The sequence below is a fragment of the Xyrauchen texanus genome, chromosome 2, assembly GCF_025860055.1.
Source record: "Xyrauchen texanus isolate HMW12.3.18 chromosome 2, RBS_HiC_50CHRs, whole genome shotgun sequence".
Classification (NCBI taxonomy): Eukaryota; Metazoa; Chordata; class Actinopteri; order Cypriniformes; family Catostomidae; genus Xyrauchen; species Xyrauchen texanus.
In genome coordinates, this window is record NC_068277.1 from 48,782,606 (window position 1) to 48,802,229 (window position 19,624).

Below are 19,624 nucleotides of genomic sequence, written 5' to 3' on the forward strand. Positions count from 1 at the left end.
GACATTTTTATTTTCAAAAAGCCACTACATTAAAAATGTCATATCACAAAATAGCACAAATTGTTACATCTTTATATGAAATCAGAGTATCTAGTATGATAGAAACTGTACTGAGAAGTAACATGCTAGTGAAGTTTAGACTACAGTAAACCAAACATTGGTTTTCATACTTCTGCACCCATATTTAACATAATTTTTAAACAGATGGCAATTTTACTTTATTTATTTTGAACATTCACCAAATCTGCCCAAAAGTCCACAACAAGGTTACCCACAACTGTGAATGATACATAAAATTTAGATCTCAAGCTAACACAGTGCCAACTTTAATTTCAATATATGTTGACAAAAAGGTATATATGTAATGAATAAAATCTATGTCAAATGTTAAAGTTAACTAAATTGATTATACAGTTGAAATCAGACGTTTACATACACTTAGGTTGAAGTCATTAAAACTCATTTTTAACCACTCAACAGATTTCATATTAGCAAACGGTAGTTTTGGCAAGTTGTTATCTACTTTATGCATGACACGAGTAATGTTTCCAACAATTGTTTACAGACAGACTGTGTCACTTTTAATTGCCTATATCACAATTCCAGTTGATCAGAAGTTTACATACACTAAGTTAACTGTGCCTTTAAGCAGCTTGAAAAATTCCAGAAAATTACGTCAAGTCTTCAGACAATTAGCCAATTAGATTATGATCAATTGGAGGTGTACCTGTAGATGAATTTTAAGGCCTACCTTCAAACCTTCAGTGCCTCTTTGCTTGACATCATGGGAAAATCAAAAGAAATCAGCCAAGACCTCGGGGGAGGAAAAAAAAAAACAATTTAATTGTGGACATCCACAAGACTGGTTCATCCTTGGCAACAATTTCCAAATGCCTTAAGGTACCACAGTCCTCTATACAAACAATAGTATGCAAATATAAACACCAGTTACACCAGTTCTGTCTGGAGGATTCGGTCAAAATTCCAGCAACTTATTGTGAGAAGCTTGTGGAAGACTTCCCAAAAAGTTTGACCCAAGTTAAAAATGTAAAGGCAATGCTACCAAATACTGACACAGTGTATGTAAACTTCTGACCCACTGGGAATGTGATGATAGAAATAAAAGCTGAAATAAATCCTTCTCTCTACTATTATTCTGACATTTTACATTCTTAAAATAAAGCAGTGTTCCTAACTGACCTAAGACAGGGAACGTTTTCTACGATTAAATGTCAGGACTTGTGAAAAACTGAGTTTAAATGTATTTGACTAAGGTGTATATAAACTTGTAGCAGTTATAACAGATCAACATTTTGCTAACCTTCATTAATAAATTCCAGATTTACTCTTGTGAATAACATCCTTTTGAACTGAAACTCACATATTCCATTTTCAACAGGTTGTCATCTGCAAACTGCATATTCTCAATGTAATGCTGTAGCAATAAATAAAGCAAATCTTACTCAAGCGATATTTTACTAATTGAAACAACAGCTTTTTCAAACCACTTAGAACATCTAAGTCAAACATTTTAAAGGTCAGATTTAACTTGAGTTATGGTTGTTTAACCCCTGAGGATCTCCATCTAAACTTAATAACTACAAACCATCACCAAGGCTACAAATAAACAAGGTGACCCTCTTATATTTTGGAACAGAAACTGGCTGTCAAATGTTTAATTCCCTTTATAAACCACTGAATAAACCAACTACGTACTTCTTCATAGTGCCATTCTGAATGACCTTAGACAAAGATAACAACGGAAAATGCAGCAAGAATATCCACGGAGGTCAACTGAATCAACCACTTTATATTTAACGGTAACCCTGGTACCACTCCAGCAGAATGGAGCTCTACTGGTCTCCTTGAAAGGGGTAGCTGAGAGCTGGAGGAAAGACTTGACTCCTGGGCTGTTCATCCAGCAGAACCAAATCTTCGACATCTCGTCCTCTGAACCTGCGGCGGCAAACTTTCACTGTCACTTTCTGCCCTTGAAATACTTTGAGTGCTTCCTTGGAGGCCATTGCCCTGGCGGCACACTCATCACGTCCGTAACCAGTGCCCATGTAAACGGTGTGGCAACGCAGTTCACATACCTGGCCTTCTCTCTGGGTACGTCCCGAGGGCAGGTCAGGAATGTCTTTGAGTGGAACGAACACACAGCTAAGGCTGGCCTTGCATGACTCCACACAACTGCGGAAGATCTCAAAATGTTCCAGGTTGGGGCCATAGCCACCCACAGACACAAGCTTCCAAGCAACAGCCTTGTAGAGTCGGTTGAAAAAGGGTTGGTGCTCTGCGGGAGCCCCTGGTGAAGGGCCTGATTTCAGAGTACTGGCAGCTGGATGCCCAACACTCTTCACAGGATCTTTAAGGTCCGTATCATTGGGTTTAGTTTTCTTTACCAGGTAGTCAGCACCCACTGCTGCAAAATAAATGGAAAAGCTCAGAGTAAATCAGTGATGCAAATCATTCTGTGATGTAATTGAAGGAATATTCCGAGTTCAATACAAGTTAAGCTCAATCGACAGGATTTGTGGCATAAAGTTGATTACCAAAGAATATTATTTAGTCTCTTTCTAAAAAAAAAAAAGAAGAAATCTCTTTCTAAGAAAGAAGAAAAAAAGAAGCAAATATCAAGGTTACACTGAGACACTTACAATGGAAGTGAATTGGGCCAATTTCTGGAGGGTTTGGCAGAAATGCGAAGCTTATAATTTTATAAAAGCACTTACATTAATTATTATGTAATTCATACTCAACTGCCAAAACAAACACACCCCTCCCTTCAGTGCTCCTTTGGATGCACCCCCAATTCATGCATGTGTGACAGTTTTATGCACACCAGCTCCAGACACTCACAACTGTCCTGCTACTAAATTTAACATCACAACAACAGCATATATAGGTTCTGTGAAACATAGCAATATTTATGTTACCTGCCTATCGAGAAGAAAAAAATAGCAACTTCTGCATCCGTCTTCAAGCCATTTACCTCTTGGAGATCTCTCGAATGCTGAAAAGCCTCAACTTATCATAATCTTTCTTTTTTAGTTTATATTCGTCTAACCTTCTTCTCTTTGTCTGTTTCTCTGCCATTTGTCCTCCTTGGAGTTTAGAAAGTTTGCATCACCCAGATTTGCCGTCGCTCTGCTAATTAATTTCCCTCTTGCTCTGCCCCCACTCCCATCTTGTGCATGCGCAAGAACCACCCCTTGTTGCTGATTGGCTGGAGTAGTGTTTTGTGAATCGGTCTGATTGTTTTTATCCCATTTACAGAGCCAGGGCTGTGTACAAATACTAAAAAAAAATTCAGCCCAACCATAGAACGGACAGCTAGCAGACTGTGAGGAGACATTTGCAAAAGATTAGAATTAATCTTTGGATTAGATTTACTGATCGTTTTTATGGTTGTTTCAGGGTTTATGTTGTTACAGCAACGCAGATGTAAAATTAGATATAACTTTACAAAGAAAGGGTTAGTAAGCGATTTTATCACATTAAAAGCATGTTTATGTCTTGTGACTATACTTTTGAAATTAAGTGCCTCACTAACTGTGATTTTTGCTTTTATAAAACAGTTACTACAAAATAGTACCCAAATGTATAAAAACACATTTTATAAAGCAAATAATAATTATAAATTCAATGAATTATGATTATAATATTATAAAGTGCCATAATTCCTATTGAAGTTATAGCTAATTTCTCACTAAGGCTGGAACGCTCTATTGACCAGTCCACATTCAGGGCCGTTACTATCTGTTTTATAATCTAATCTTTATTACCTGAACTCTGTCAGGTAAAAAAATATGTCAAAGATAATACATTTTACCTGAGACGGCAGGTCTTTTTGTTTTCCCCATGATTTCATCTCTAGTCTTTCTCTCAGGGGCCTCTTTCACAGTGATTCCTTCTGCCATTTCATTTACCTTGTCCATTACAGGTTGTGGGTATCTGCATTAATAACACAGTTACAACTGAGGTTTTAGCAAATGCTCCATTTATTAAATAAAAAAAGAAAACATCCAGCCTTTTAACAAAGTTCGTTAAGAAATGACAATTACCGACAGCCCAGAAACACGTGGTTGGCCCAAACCATGGACAGAGACAGAAGTCTGTCCAAACTAGGACTTGGGGACCCAGGTTGGATAGTAGGAAAGGTTTCCATATTGCGCAGGATAAACTCTCTTCTGGCTTCCCACTGTTTATTTGTCTCACAGTGTCCTCTTAATGATTCCACCCAGTTCACCAGTTGTGGATTCTGATCGAGGAACTCTGAGACAATGTCTTCTCCTCTCCCTTGCGCCATCACTGAAACCACACAGAATAATCAAAGCATTAAGTGAAACCTCTCAGTTCGTATGGTGTGGTAAGAGTGTGTGCACAGACAAATTGTATGTAAAGGCACTGTTAAGCTGTCAGGCAGTAAGTGCTGTAAATCTAGCCTTGTAACCCAGCGACAGAAAAACAAACAGTACATCATTGGTCGGCAATATATCTATCATAGCAGACTGGATATGGATAGTTTAATATTTACCTCAGTGTGGTCAGTGTTTTTTACCTTGCGGTTCGTGGCTTCCGCATACGAGAGTGCAACGCTTATTATAGTTTGTTTGAGCTAGTTATCACGTTATAATTACTAAAGCAATTCAGTATGTTTGGTTTTATATCTCTGTATATATGATAGGGATTTACACGAGTCATGATTACTCTAATAAAAACTTCAATTTTATTTGCCAAATATCTGTTGCTAACTGAAACACCAAAGTACAAAACAAGAAGGTTTGCAACATGTAATTGGGAGAACATGTGCAATGTTTACCGCTAAAGGTATCCCCTTCGTTGACTCCTCATCAGATGTAGACAGTAAAATTATATTTGCAATGTTGTGGTAGAACTGCCAGTGTGCTTCGCTTGACGCGCTTGTAGTTACGTCATCAACACGAGACGGGAGTTTTGGCGGTGTGAAAATAGCAGTGACGCGAGTGATGTGAAGTTATTATATTTCTGTTATCATTTTAATCATTTGGATACACTATCTTACTAACAGTTGCAGCATAATGATTCATGAGCTGCTGCTGGCGTTGAGCGGATATCCTGGAACAATATTCACTTGGAATAAACGGAATGGATTGCAGGTATTTGTATGCAGGATAATAGGCATTTCTGATTGTGATGCATGTAATTCTGATTATTACAACCTTGTTAAACTGCAACGCGAAAATAAGGAAATAGAAAGACCCATTTTAACCCAACGTGCTAGTGTTTTTATTTTATTAATCACTACATTTATTTTTGTAAGTCAATTTATGATTATGATATTGCCCCTCATTAAAAGTCACCGTACGTGACAATACCATGGTACACTGATGGTATCAGATGGTAATATCATGGTAATGAATGATTATCATATTCATGGTATTTACATGCCACTTCAAGGCACTTCACATAATAATAATATGGGAAAACCAGAGTACAAATCCATAAAAACTAAGGTATTACCATGGTGCATGCCTAATAACATGGTAATACCATGGTACTTTGATATAAATACCATGGTGAATAATTTGCATATTCATATAGCAAGGTATATACATTGTATTTCAAGAATTCTATGGTATATAATTATGGCACATGCCCAAACAACATGGAAATACCTGTTTTTTTTTATTTTTATTAATGGTATGCTAGCATAATGAGATTAGTTTTAAGCAGTGTTGCCCATCACAGGTGTCCCAGGACCTGCCGTTTCTCCACCCCAGTGAAACCAGTGTCCTCAATCGACTCTGCAAAATGGGCACTGACTATGTGCGCTTCACAGAATTCATAGAGCAACACACAGGTCATGTCCACCAACAGGTAATTTGTTCTTATTCTGCATGTAAAGTATTTTGCAAACTAGATACATGTAGGTAACGTTTGTAAAGACAAACTTTGATGTTAGCTTGACAAAGCCTTTGATGGTTATGCAGATATTACAGTAAGATAATCAGCCTGCTAGCTAGCTAGTCAGACACATAGATTGTCAAATAGATAGATGGATGGATGGATAGATAGATAGAGAGGAGAGAGAGAGAGAGAGAGAGCAAATTAAAGCAGATTAAAGGCCTTTTGTGGATATGGTACATTTGAATTTTTTGACTGTTGGCGTTTGAATTAACAAGCATTCTGTTGGGCCGTTCCGTCAGTGTAAGTCTATGGAATTTTAAAATATTTTGATTGCCCGCTGAGCGAAAAAAATCATTTAGTTCAATCATTTAGAAAAGACATGGCACAACATACCAAAATAGACTGAAGGTCTGTACCAAGTTTGGTATATGTAACTTGTTTGAAATTTTGTTAATAAGTGTGTCCATAGGGGGGCGCCATATTGCAAAATAAGTTTACACTTAAAACGTTAAAGTTCATGTGGTGTCATATAAATGCTTAGAATCTGAACTTTCCATAGAACACCATCACTTTTGCATTTATGTTACATAAAATAACTAAATTAAGGCCTGAAAATATTCATGTCGCAAATAAGCACCACCTAGAGGTCATGTTGTAGAAAGTTTAATATGAATATAAAAGTCTTCTGCTGTAAGCTGTAAGCCCCAAGAAACTAAAACATGTATATCTATAAAGCTTACCTCAGGCAGTTGTCTACAAAACAAGCCATTTTGTACTTGCCTGTGAGCTTGCTTGGGTGAATAATCCAATGTTATATCCTAAATGTCCAGAACAAAATATGTGGTCCAGCAGGAAAAGCATGCTAAACAAATCATCGGAAACATATGTTATCAAAAGTTGGTGATAAAATGTTTATCGTAAAAGGGATGATCCCAGCTCTCAAATGACACCTAGCTTGAGATTTTAGTCACCTCAGAGGCCGAGATATTAGATGAAACCTTGGGGGTGGTGCATGAACTGAAAATTAGACTGAATGTCTATGGACAAACACATCTGTGAGGGCTAAAATACGATAGAGCGTCACCAACATTTCAGATCAGCATTTTGTGGCGGAAGATATTTTATTAAAAAAAACACCATACATTTTTTTTAACTTTCTGTTCATCATAAGATTGTAAATCTTATTTCTAAAAATAAGAAATAAGTGTTCTAAAAAATTGGAAGAATTTATTTTGCAAGTAGTCCACAGCATGTGTGAATGGCCTAAAATGCACCAGAGTTTAAAGTAATAACAAACTTAGAATAACAGTGTGTTGGATTTATCAAGCCATCTTAATAACATGGTCAGACGAGGGCTGAAGTGTTTCTTCTCATATTATCTTCTCATGTTTCTATGGTTTGCTGTGTCTTTCAGGAACACTACTCCAGCCAGCCGAGTCAGTCTGGGCTTCATGGCATTTACCTGCGGGCATTCTGCACTGGGCTGAACTCTATGCTGCAGCCATATCGACAAGCTTTACTGGACCTTGAAAAAGAGGTTTAACATTAGGAGTTTTAGAGTACTAATACATTTTATGGCCTTATTTGCAAATAAAATTGAAGCTTTTAAAATTTCCCAACAGTTTCTTGGTGATCCACACCTCTCCATTTCTCATGTAAACTACATGCTTGAGCAGGTAATGAAAATCTGAATTTTTTAACTGCACCCCCTAAACAACTGAAACTTAATTATGCTGAATTTATTTATTTATAATGTATTGTTCTAATGTGTCATTTTTTTATTCCTAGTTTCAGCTTCTCTTCCCATCCGTAATGGTTGTTGTGGAGACCATCAAATCTCAGAAGGTTGGTAGTTTAGGTGCAACTAATTTGAGGTTAGTAAACAGTGAATGGAAACCGTGTCTTCTTTCTCATCCATTCAACAGATTCATGGCTGCCAGATTCTAGAGACTGTTTACAAGCACAGCTGTGGAGGACTGCCTCCTGTTAGGATGGCCTTAGAAAAGTGAGCTCCCATCTTAAAAAAAAAAGAAAAGAAAGAAAAAGCCAATCGTAATATGATCATTCAGTTCACATGGCATAATACGAGACACACAATTCTATTTTTACTTCTATAATGGTGGTGTTTTGTTTTGCACAGGATTCTTGCAGTGTGCCATGGCGTGATGTATAAGCAACTAGCTGCGTGGATGCTGCACGGGTTGCTACTGGATCAGAGTGAGGAGTTTTTTGTCAAGCAGGGCCCCAGTGCAGGCGGAGCCACAGCTGCACAGGAGGAAGAGGAGGAGGACCTGGGTATCGGAGGGCTGAGCGGAAAACAGCTTCGTGAGCTGCAGGATTTGGTGAGTAACAAAGGACTTAAAAATCACTTGTGAGATTCAGGCTGGTTCATACAGTGAAGTTAAAAAGTCTTAGGGCTCTATTTTGAAAGCAAGCAAAGTGCGCCTTGCGCTATGATCTTGCACTAAGTCTTATCCAATTTTCGTGAGAGCGCTAATTCTATTAGCTCTATGTGGAAGAATTTGTATGAATGAGCCACAAACTCTGCACCTGTAAATAGTAAATGTAGATGAATAACACAAATAACATTCTGTACCATAAAAACAATATAATTTTGAGTAAGTTTTATTTTATTATTAGATATTTCTATTTTGTGGGAGTCCCGCAAATAATTTTTGTCTCGAGCTGAACTCTGTTTCACCGGTTCCCACGGGTCCTGCGATAGTCCATGGTAGTGCAGGTCTCTAACTCAAATTACAGTATGTACCAAGCAATAGCCTTTTTATGAAACAAATATTTATGAGATTTGTATTAACTTATCTTTAGGTCATAGGTCTTTATTTTTCAATTAGTATTCTGTTTATATTTACAATTGTATTTATGATCTCATTTGTATTGGTATTTTTCCACCTGTTGTTGTAGAGTGATTTTTAAAGGTGCTTTAAGCTATTTTTTTCCATGGAAAGGTATGCAAAAGTTTTTCCTACTCCCTGAAAGATATTAATGCAATAAGTGTCCTGAGATATTTCACCGGTCACTTTGACAGCTCTAGTCATTTTGCACGTTCTCATAATATTGTAGTTGCAGTGAATTATTGAGATGCATTATAATGCAATGTTTTTCATAACGGTTGTAAGTTGAGGGCGCAATTTTACTACTGTTGTTTTTAACAAACGTGTCTGCTCTCAATAAAGCTCATTTTGGTATCTTTGGAGTTCTGGGTTTTAGAAAGGAAGGGCGTAGCTATTCCAACGGCTCAGTCTTGTGGAAGTAGAACAGCTGAAATCGCTTACAGCACCTTTAAGTCACAATAAGCGCCATGTGTGCGATTTCGTCAAAATGCACGAAAATACCAAAACTTCATGTCCATGCTCATTGGCTTTGCGCTTATGACGTATGGCATAACGTGGCACTTAGCGCTAGCACTCTTAAAATACGGCCCTTAGTCCACATTGGAAATCTCGGATTCTAAATCAAATTTTTACCTGGAAATAGAAAGTTTTAGAATTCTGAAAATGTTTAAGATTCTGCACTATTTTAGATTGCTAATCAAATAAGCACATTTTTGACATTGACCATTGTAACTCCTTTGCACAAATGGTCAGATTTCCTTGTTTTTATTGAATGGTCAGATTTCCTTGTTTTTATTGAAGCACCAAAGAGTGGAACATTTGGAACATTCCCAAATTATGCTGGGATAACATGGATCATTTGGTTTTGCACAAAATTGAGGAGTCAGTGCCAGCTTGCATGCATGTTGTCATTAAAGCAATGCATGTTACATTTTCATTCAGATTATTTTGATAAAAGCATTTTCACAAGTGGACTTCTTGTGGACCTATCTGGGGTGATTTCAAAGACTCTAAATGTATATAATGTGTGTGCTAGTCTTTCATATTCCATACATCCATATATACTGTACAGTGTGTATGCGTATATTGAATATTAATGGGATTTAATTCTCTTCTGTTCAATACTGTTTCTCTTTGTAGAGATTGATAGAGGAAGAGAACATGCTCGCACCATCCCTGCAGCAGTTCTCCTTGCGTGTGGAAATGCTTCCCTCATACATCCCTGTTCGAGTAGCTGAGAAAATCCTCTTTGTTGGGGAGTCAGTACAAATGTTTGAAAATCACAACCAGAGCCCATCCCGAGCCGGTGAGTGGGTGGCTGTTTTGCAGCTGCTCTTTCAGATCTTGACGTGTTTGTGAGGGTTTTCTGTCCTAACACTGACCTCATGTGGTTGCTCAGGATCCATACTGAAGCATCAGGAGGACTTGTTTGCAGCAGAGCTCAACAGGCTCAAACAGCAGCCTCTCTTTAGTCTGGTAGACTTTGAAAATCTGGTTGATGGCATTCGGAGCACAGTTGCTGAGGTTGGGCATAGTACTTATTAAATATAATTATTAAGTATATAAGAGTGAATCTTACAAAGCCTGTTAAGAATTGCCAGGAAAAAGGTCTGGATTGCACATTTTAGCCCAACACAAAAAGAGGGGGAAAACATATTTTGCATAAAGATTCAATCTATTTTTAAGATCATTAGAATTTTTGGCATTGAGAAATGTTCATTATTCATTAACAAAACAATAATTGAGAAAAAAGCAAATTATTATAACGTCCCGACATGTTAATGATAATGGATCATATTTTAATTGTAATGTTACAATACAAAACACTTATGGTCCTATAATAATGTGCATTTTCTTTATTTATACAAAATATAATTTTGGCTTTGTGAGATTCAATCACACTAACAGCACTACCAAAGAATCATCAGCTGTCCCGAAAAATTGTGTGTTGGTGGCTTTTTTATTTTATAGCACTTATGGACTTTGATGGTAGAGGAATCTGATCTCTTGGGACAGCTCAAGGTAAAGGAGCATATATTTGATTTATTGTGTGGTACACATGTCTTTGGTTTTACAATTATTGTTTTGTTTTTGTTGTAGATCATAAAGGACTTTTACTTGTTGGGGCGTGGTGAATTGTACCAGGCCTTCATCGACCTAGCTCAGCATATGCTGAAAACCCCACCATCTGCAGTTACTGAACATGGTATTTATTTTACTGGTAACACTTTACAATAAGGTTGTATTCATCAACATTAGTTAACCCTTTAACCTTGGATTGAAGAATAATTATACAAATATGAATAACTACAGTCTTGACCAACACAAAATACAGTAGGTATAATTTTAAAGCTTAGAAGCTGTACTTTACGATGCATGAAGGCATTATGATCAAAGCTGAACAAGTGCTGTGAAATTTTCACACAAATCAGAAGTGTACCACTACCTTAGAGAAGGGAATTCCTATTAAAATGAGCCCACATACTACGTAATTGGATGCATAGATCATTAGATAATCCACACTTTTGCTAAAAATATGTTTCCTGGATCAGATGCTAATCGGAAATTATGTAGTACGTTGTCCAAAGTTATGGAACGCTAAACCAATCTTATTATGATTCCGATCACTGCAGTCAAAAGTGGATGTCATCCAAATGTGGGCAGAGAGGATCGGACTAAAGTTTTTATTTTTTTCATCAGTTTCTAAGGCTGAGAGTCTCATAACATATAATCAATATAATAAAAAAATTGGAAACTGTTTCTTTAAAATGATACAAAACAACTGACCTTTGTTGTTGTTGTTGTTTTGTTTTTGTAAAGTTATTAGCATTTAATTTTGGGCATGCCACTGAAACAGGAAATGTTCAGAGCATAAAGGGTTAACTACGTTAGTTAACATGAATTAACAAGGAGCGATACTTTTACAGCACTTATTAATCTTGATTAATGTTCATTTCAGCATACACTAATCATTTTCTTGGTTTACATTATAACTAATGTTTCCATAATTTAATGCATTATGAACTAACATTCTAGCACTAGCAAATTAAAATGATAAATTTACATTAACCAAGATTAATAAATGCTGTTAAAATATTTTATATATTAGGTTATTATACCTAATGCATTAAGAAATGTTAACAAATCCTCTCCAAAATTCTCCTAAAATTGTCAAATATTTTGCAGATGTCAATGTGGCATTTCAGCAAGCGGCTCACAAAGTGCTGCTTGATGATGACATTCTTTTGCCCCTCCTGCACCTCACTGTAGACTACCAAGGGAAAGAAAGCAAAGGTATTGTCTGCACACTAAATATTGTTATGACCCTCGCCATACCCATCCATGTATTAAATACATTTCACAATACTTGGATAACTTTGCTTTGAAGCCGAGGCTTCAGGGAATCGAGAGGGCACCACACCTCCTCAGGAGAGTTCACCTCGTGAGGCTCCACCCACTGGTTGGGCTGCGCTGGGATTGGCTTACAAGGTTCAGTGGCCACTGCATATTCTTTTCACCCCTGCTGTTTTGGAAAAGTATGTAATTGCACTATATTAGCCATATTAGTAGTGTACATAATATACTGTATATGTATTTAAACACTATGAACAACACAACAGCCTGCATAAATTGCTCGTTATTAAAGACTCGTTGCTTCATTGTAGGTATAACGTTGTGTTCCGTTACCTGCTGAGTGTGCGTCGAGTTCAGTCAGAACTGCAGCACTGCTGGGCTTTGCAGATGCAGCGCAAGCATCTTAAATCAAACCAGACAGATGCAGTTAAATGCAGACTACGCAATCATATGGCCTTCTTAGTGGACAACTTTCAGTATTATCTTCAGGTAATAACTTGCTTCGTTTCTTAGGTTGTGGCCCAGTTCCCATGCTTCTACTATGCACTAAAAGTGTGTACTTTGTGCACCTTGATGCCAAACACAACTTTACTGCTTCAATAATATACAAGTTTTAACAGAAGAATTGTGAGGAAAGTGCTTTCATAAAATTATAAGCTTCGCATTTCTGTCTTTTAAACCACCAAAAATGAAAATTCTCTCATCATTTAGTCACCCTCATGGCATCCCAGATGTGTATGACTTTCTGTCTTCTGCTGAACACAAATTAAGATTTTAGAAGAATATTTCAGCTCTGCAGGTCCATACAATGCAAGTGAATGGTGACCAAAACTTTGGAGCTCCATAAACGACATGGCAGTGATTGTAGAGGATTTATAGTAAAAATTGAGAATTACTTTTATGCTGCCTTTGTGCTTTTTGGAATTTTAAAGTTTTAGACCCTGTTTATTTTGCATTGTATTGACCTACAGAGCTGAAATATTCTTCTTAAAATATTAGTTTTTGTTCTGCATAAGAAAGTTAGGTAAAATGATGAGAGAATTTTCATTTTCTCATACTTGTTTTGAACCCTGCATGTTCCTTTAATATGTAGCTAATTTCCTTATCTTGAATTAAATTATTAACTTTTAGGCTCATACATTGGCATGGCAGCTTCTGCCTCACATTCCTCAACACTTTTTAAAAGCATGCACAGATAAATACTTTGAAAATGACCCTTTATTGTATACCATCCAAGCATCTTATTATTTACAACATACTCTGATTTGGAAGATTAATTCTAATCTTGCATACTGTTCAGGACAGTGAGTATGCAAATTAGGATGCTGCATCTGATTCTACAAAAATTTATATTTTAGTTAATGTTTTTGCCATTTCGTCATCAGGTGGATGTTTTGGAGTCTCAGTTTTCTCAGCTTTTACAACAAATCAACTCCACTCGAGACTTTGAGAGCATCCGACTGGCCCATGACCATTTTCTCAGTAATCTTCTTGCCCAGTCTTTCATTCTGCTCAAGCCTGTGAGTGTTCAGAAAAAAATATCCATGTCTTATTCAAGTTTTGCAGTTGCACTCTTATATGTGATTGAAAATTAACTTGTTAACTGTTTTGCTTCCAGGTTTTTCACTGTTTGAATGAGATTCTGGATCTCTGTCACAATTTCTGTTCCCTGGTCAGTCAGAACCTTGGGCCTCTGGATGAAAGAGGAGCTGCACAGCTGGATATTCTTGTTAAGGTAGCTTTGATTGTATGAGACGATTTTGAAATTGTTATTAAATGTAAGACTGTAGTACTACATGTCGTTGCTGTATTTTTACTGTACAGGGTTTTAGTCGCCAGTCATTCCTGCTCTTCAAGATTCTTTCAAGTGTGCGTAACCACCAGATAAACTCTGACCTGGCTCAGCTGCTGTTACGCCTAGACTACAACAAATACTATACCCAGGCAGGAGGCACACTAGGAAGGTAGGTTTTGAGTCATTCAGTGGTTTAGTGAGCTGATTGATGCAAAAATGAAATTAATGTTTGGTTATTTGTTGTCCTGCAGTTTTGGGCTATAAAGCAAAGTTTGAAGATCCCAGATGCAAACCTTGAACAAGTATCCATTTCAGCTATTAAAACAGTTGTATAATGCAGTATTTGTGCTGACCTATAGATTAAATAATTTATGAGGTGTCATTGTGTCATTGTTCATGTCTTTGCTATACTCACAAAAATGTTCTATGTCATTTTTTAAGTTAAAAAATATTCAGCATATGTGAATATGTACAAATTGTAAATATCATGTGGTTTGTAATCTCTGGTGTTAAATAAAACAAACAAGTGAAACAATCCTGATTCTTTTTTTTAAACTACATTCAGTAAAATGCATGCACTAAAACACAGAGGACGGTTAAAAGACAAGAGACACCGGAGGGGATGGTTTATGTAGACAGGTTGTGACAGAATTCAGAATTACTGTCGTAGCTGAGGCATTTTCCACAGATCAGACTCTGAATCAGCCACTCCAGAGAGACGACAGGCATGTCCTTGGCCACATGTTTCAGTACCTCAGAAGAAACTGCCAGGTCAAACCTGACAGCTGGAATATCTGTTAATGACAATTTATCACCTTGTCACCACTCAGTTCATTAATATTAAGGGTGCACCAAGTAGTTTTTCCCAATTTGAGTAATACTAGTCATATCAGAAAAGGCTATTGTATCCACAACGAGGGTGGCTGTCTTGAGATTACACGACCAGCCAAACACCTCTGAATTTATCTCTGTAACCCCTCTATTAGGGAAATGTATTCACTGGTAACAAATACAACAGCTGAAGTCACAACGATAAGTGTCAATATGAAGTCCAAAACTGCTCTTGTATTGACCAGGAAAACAAATTTAAAAAATTACTTGTTGCACCATTTCAAGCTTTATCATTTTATCTCTACTAAGGTTAGTGTTCCTCACCAGAAATGTCTCGTTTTACTTTATGGTGATGAACTTTCACCACACCACCCATGGAAAGCAAAGAAGTCCACAAATCCACCTGATCCTCTAATATGAGCAGCACTTTTATGGCATTAAAAGGGTTACAGCAAGGATGCCTGAGTATGGAGAACACACACAAAAGAAGTCAAAAGTAAGGATGTCCCCGGTACCATTTTGTTGAGAACGAAGACCAGTACTGATACTTCCATTTCGGTACTCGATGCTGATGCCTCTTTTTTGTTTTGTTTTAATTTTTTCTGAATTCTATATAAACAGTTTATTTCAATTTTATCATCAAAACTGTGTTTTCTATTTTTCAAAAAATAAAATGAAAATAGAACAATTACTATTCAACATAATATTGTATTATTTTCATCCAATTAATACATTATTATACAGAACCTCAAAGCACAATCCAAAATACAACATTGGAGTTATTTTTGTCAAATAAAGGGATACATGACAAGAGCATTACCGATGTGAGATATTGCTTCTATGATACAATTGCCATTGATTTATTATTATTTTTATTATAAGTAATAGTAATATTACATAACTATACACTAGCGATATATTTCTGTTGTAATTTTTTCCATTTAAATTGAGCTTTTATTTTGGAGTTAAGTCCATTCAGTTTCTGTTTGTTTTTGATGGTAGCTTCTCATTTCCGTAGAAGCAGTTGACCCAATGTGGTTATTAAAGTGCAAAATGCTGCCAGTAAATAAGTATGTAGTCTGTATGTGCATTGTGCTACAAAGTGAATTAGTGGTGTGTCTGCTGTCATCAGCTACATACAGAGCACACATGGTGTTTTCCATTTTTTATCCAAAGGAGCTCAAATGTATGATGAGCCGGTGTTGGCGCAACATCAGCTCCACACGTTCTCTGTGAAGCACGCAGCACATGCAAACTATTTACTGTATTTATCTCATTCACTCGCAGCCTTTGCGCTTCAATAATCACACTAGGACATAACGTGATTTTAATTTGTGCGCTAAATGTTGACGGAATGATATTCGTACGTCAGATGGAATAGGTTTTTGGTATCAGAGCATTTTTATGAGCATGAGCACAATTTCATGTGTGCGGTATTGGACCCGATTCTGATACCAGTATCAGGACATCCCTAGTAAAAAGACAAGAACTTACCACTCCACAATGTTTCCCTCTGGTCCCAGACCGGCAGGATGTAGTTAGTTCCTGTAGTTGAGCAGCTTCTTTTTCTGTCAGCAGTTCCTCACCCAGATCTGAGACACACAGGAAACATCACCTGCCACTCACACAGCACCTGTTCTGAAAAAGAATGAGAAAGTGTATATATTTTATATTTATATACAGTATATGCAACCGCAATTCCAAAAAAGTTGGGACAGTATGAAAAATGCTAATAAAAACAAAAGTGTGATTTGTAAATTATATTCACCCTTTGCTATATTGAAAGCTCTACAACTAAACATTATATTATATTTTACCCTGTGAATTTCATTATCGTTTAAGAATTTGGGACAGTCGAGTGTTTACCACTGTGAAACATCACCATTTCTTCTAATAACACTTAATCATTTAGGCACAGAAGACACAAGTTTGTTAAGTTTAGAACATGGAATTTTTGGTCCGTTTCCTTTTTGGCACGGAGAACATAACGGCTGTGTTTTTCTAAAACGTATTGAAATGTGGACTCTTCAGACCAAAAAAACAGTTCCACTGTTCTACTTTCCATCTAAGATGAGACCGAGCCCAGAGAAGTTGGCAGCGCTTCTGGACAGTGTTGATGTAGAGCTTCTGCTTTGCATAGTAAAGTCTTAACTTGCATCTGTGGATGCAGCGGCGAGTGGTGTTGTCAAACAAAGGTTTACTAAAGTAATCCCAAGCCCATGTTCATGATATCCATTACAGATCAATGATATTTCTAAGATAGTGACGTCTGAGGGATCGGAGATCATGCACATTCAAAAGTTTTCATCTTGAACTTTACACACCAAAATTTGACCAGATTCCTTGAATCTTTTAACTGTATTGTGCACTGTAGAGGGTGAAATGCCCCAAATCCTTCCAATTAGTCTTTGGGGAACATTGTTCTCAAGGTGCTGGAATATTTGCTGAAGCATCAGTTGGAAAATCGACAAGTCTCAAATAATCCTTGCTCTTGAAGGACTAGGCTGTTTTTGGAGGCTCCTTATATACTATGACATGATTGCTTCACCTGTTTAACATCTCCTGTGTCACATCGCCTTGTTATTTCAACTTGTCAAATTGGTATTAGTCTTAAATTGTCCATCTCAACTTTTCTGGAGCATGTTGCAATCATCTGATTTGAAATTACTGAACATTAAAAAAACAATGAAATTCACAAGGAAAAACATCATATAGTGATTACTTGTGGTGCTTTCAATATAGCAAAGGGTGAATATAATTTAAAAATCACTCCTTTTTGTTTTTATCAGCATTTTTCATACTATCCCAACCCTTTCAGAATTGGGGTTGAATGCACACACACACACAGACACAGAGAGAGAGAGATTTACATTCATAAGTCATTAAAACCACTCCACAGATTTAATATGAGCAAACTATAGTTTTGGCAAGTCATTTAGGTCATCTACTTTGTGCATGACACGAGTAATTTTTCCAACAATTGTTTATAGACAGATTGTGTCACTTTTAATTGACTCTTTCACAATTCCAGTGGGTCAGAAGTTTACATACACTAAGTTAACTGTGCCTTTAAGCAGCTTGGAAAATTCTGAAAATTATGTCAAGTCTTAAGACAATTAGCCAATTATCTTCTGATAGGAGGTGTACAGAATTAGAGGTGTACCTGTGGATGTATTTTAAAGCCTACATTCAAACTCAGTGTCTCTTTGCTTGACATTATGGGAAAATCAAAAGAAATCAGCCAAAATTGTGGACCTGCACAAGTCTTGTTCATCTTTGGAAGCAATTCCCAAATGACTGAAGGTACCACGTTCATCTGTACAAACAATAGTACACAAGTATAAACACCATGAGACCACGCAGCCATCATACCACTCAGGAAGGAGATGCATTCTGTCTCCTAGAGATGAACGTAGTTTGGTGTTAAAAGTGCAATCCCAGAAAAGCAGTAAAGGTCCTTGTGAAGATGCTGGAGGAAGCAGTTAGACAAGTATCTATATCCACAGTAAAATGAGTCTTATATCAACATAACCTGAAAGGCTGCTCAGCAAGGAAGAAGCCACTGCTCCAAAACCGCCATAAAAAAGCGAGACTACAGTTTGCAAGTGCACATGGGGACAAAGATCTTATTTTTTGGAGAAAAGTCATCTGGTCTAATGAAACAAATATTGAACTGTTTGGCCATAATGACCATTGTTATGTTTGGAGGAAAAAGGGTGAGGCCAGCAAGCCGAAGATCACCATCCCAACTGTGAAGCATGAGGGTGGCAGCATCATGTTGTGGGGGTGTTTTGCTGCAGGAGGGACTGGTGCACTTCACAAAATAGATGGCAACATGAGGAAGGAAAATTATGTTGATAAATTGAAGCAACATCTCAAGACATCAGCCAGGAAGTTAAAGCTTGGTTGCAAATGGGTCGTCCAAATGGACAATGTCACCAGGGATACCGCCAAAGTTTTGACAAAATGGCTTAAGGACAACAAAGTCAAGGTATTGGAGTGGCTATCACAAAGCCCTGACCTCAATCCGATAGTAAATTTGTGGGCAGAAAAAGAGTGTGCGATCAAGGAGGCCTACAAACCTGACTCTGTTACACCAGTTCTGTCTGGAGGAATGGGCCAAATTTCCAGCAACTTATTGTGAGAAGCTTGTGGAAGACTTCCCAAAACATTTGACCCAAGTTAAACAAGTTAAAGGCAATGCTACCAAATACTAACACAGTGTATGTAAACTTCTGACCCACTGGGAATGTGATGAAAGAAATAAAAGCTGAAATAAATAATTCTCTCTACTATTATTCTGATATTTCACATTCTTAAAATAAAGTAGTGATCCTAACTGACCTAAGACAGGGAACGTTTCTACGACTAAATGTCAGGAATTGTGAAAACTGAGTTTAAATGTAATTGGCTAAGTTGTATGTAAATATATATAATTTGTTTGCCATTATTATAAATCACATTTTAACTTTTTAAAAATTCTACATTATATCAATATTATATCATGAAATTTCACTGTTTGAAATAATGTGTATAATGAAATTATGTACATTGAGTTTACATTTATTTATATAAAAGTGCCAAAATGGTACTGTCTCTTTAAGAGTTCAACCAGTTCTCACAGTGCATCCGTGCTGTGTGTGATTAAAATTAATGTTTCTTATTTCCTTTTTGATCAACCACTGACTCTAAAGAACAGAAAGGATATTAAATGACACATTAACTGAAAGAGAGTAAGTGGATCTCATATTTGATTAATACACATTATACGGAATAAATATTCAAGCACTTTTCAACAAAGCAAGACAATTTTCAAGGTAATCCAGTACTTCAAATTCTAAAACCTTAATTCAAACACCTTAAGCACTTCAAGGACCTTGTGCAAACCCTGTGCGAATGC

At 36.8% G+C, this 19,624-nt stretch overlaps 2 protein-coding genes across 4 annotated transcripts; one reads left to right on the forward strand and one right to left on the reverse strand.

Moving 5' to 3' along the window:
- On the reverse strand, positions 1 to 4,946 carry LOC127654703 (protein CDKN2AIP homolog A-like). Of its 3 annotated transcripts, XM_052142012.1 has the most exons (5): positions 4,826 to 4,946; positions 4,068 to 4,314; positions 3,836 to 3,957; positions 2,097 to 2,425; positions 1 to 814 (listed from the first exon to the last, which is right to left on the reverse strand). In XM_052142012.1, exons 2-5 carry the CDS (start codon positions 4,310 to 4,312, stop codon positions 794 to 796), a joined length of 717 nt encoding a protein of 238 aa, XP_051997972.1. In that variant the 5' UTR covers positions 4,313 to 4,314; positions 4,826 to 4,946; the 3' UTR covers positions 1 to 793. The 3 variants fall into 3 exon arrangements, with proteins under 3 accessions (XP_051997972.1, XP_051997962.1, XP_051997954.1); XM_052142002.1 differs by having other exon boundaries at positions 1 to 2,422; XM_052141994.1 differs by having other exon boundaries at positions 1 to 2,425; positions 4,826 to 4,945.
- Positions 4,947 to 4,954: 8 nt separating this feature from the next.
- On the forward strand, positions 4,955 to 14,420 carry LOC127654697 (gamma-tubulin complex component 4). The gene is made up of 18 exons (XM_052141982.1): positions 4,955 to 5,141; positions 5,734 to 5,862; positions 7,307 to 7,429; positions 7,515 to 7,568; positions 7,681 to 7,737; positions 7,818 to 7,897; positions 8,033 to 8,234; positions 9,885 to 10,050; positions 10,144 to 10,268; positions 10,716 to 10,766; positions 10,845 to 10,950; positions 11,931 to 12,038; positions 12,133 to 12,280; positions 12,410 to 12,587; positions 13,484 to 13,618; positions 13,717 to 13,833; positions 13,923 to 14,062; positions 14,145 to 14,420. Exons 1-18 carry the CDS (start codon positions 5,064 to 5,066, stop codon positions 14,155 to 14,157), a joined length of 2,010 nt encoding a protein of 669 aa, XP_051997942.1. The 5' UTR covers positions 4,955 to 5,063; the 3' UTR covers positions 14,158 to 14,420.
- The last annotated feature ends 5,204 nt before the right edge of the window (positions 14,421 to 19,624 follow it).

Bases quoted from the DNA above. Each gene is read 5' to 3' on its own strand.
- LOC127654703 (XM_052141994.1), bottom strand. From the start codon at position 4,312: ATGGCGCAAGGGAGAGGAGAAGACATTGTCTCAGAGTTCCTCGATCAG. The intron at 3,958-4,067 runs GTAATTGTCATT...TTATTAATGCAG, and splicing joins CACGTGTTTCTGGGCTGTCG to ATACCCACAACCTGTAATGG. The intron at 2,426-3,835 runs GTAAAATGTATT...TTTATTTTGCAG, and splicing joins AAAAAGACCTGCCGTCTCAG to CAGTGGGTGCTGACTACCTG.
- LOC127654697 (XM_052141982.1), top strand. From the start codon at position 5,064: ATGATTCATGAGCTGCTGCTGGCGTTGAGCGGATATCCTGGAACAATA. The intron at 5,142-5,733 runs GTATTTGTATGC...TGCCCATCACAG, and splicing joins ATAAACGGAATGGATTGCAG to GTGTCCCAGGACCTGCCGTT. The intron at 10,051-10,143 runs GTGAGTGGGTGG...GTGGTTGCTCAG, and splicing joins CCAGAGCCCATCCCGAGCCG to GATCCATACTGAAGCATCAG.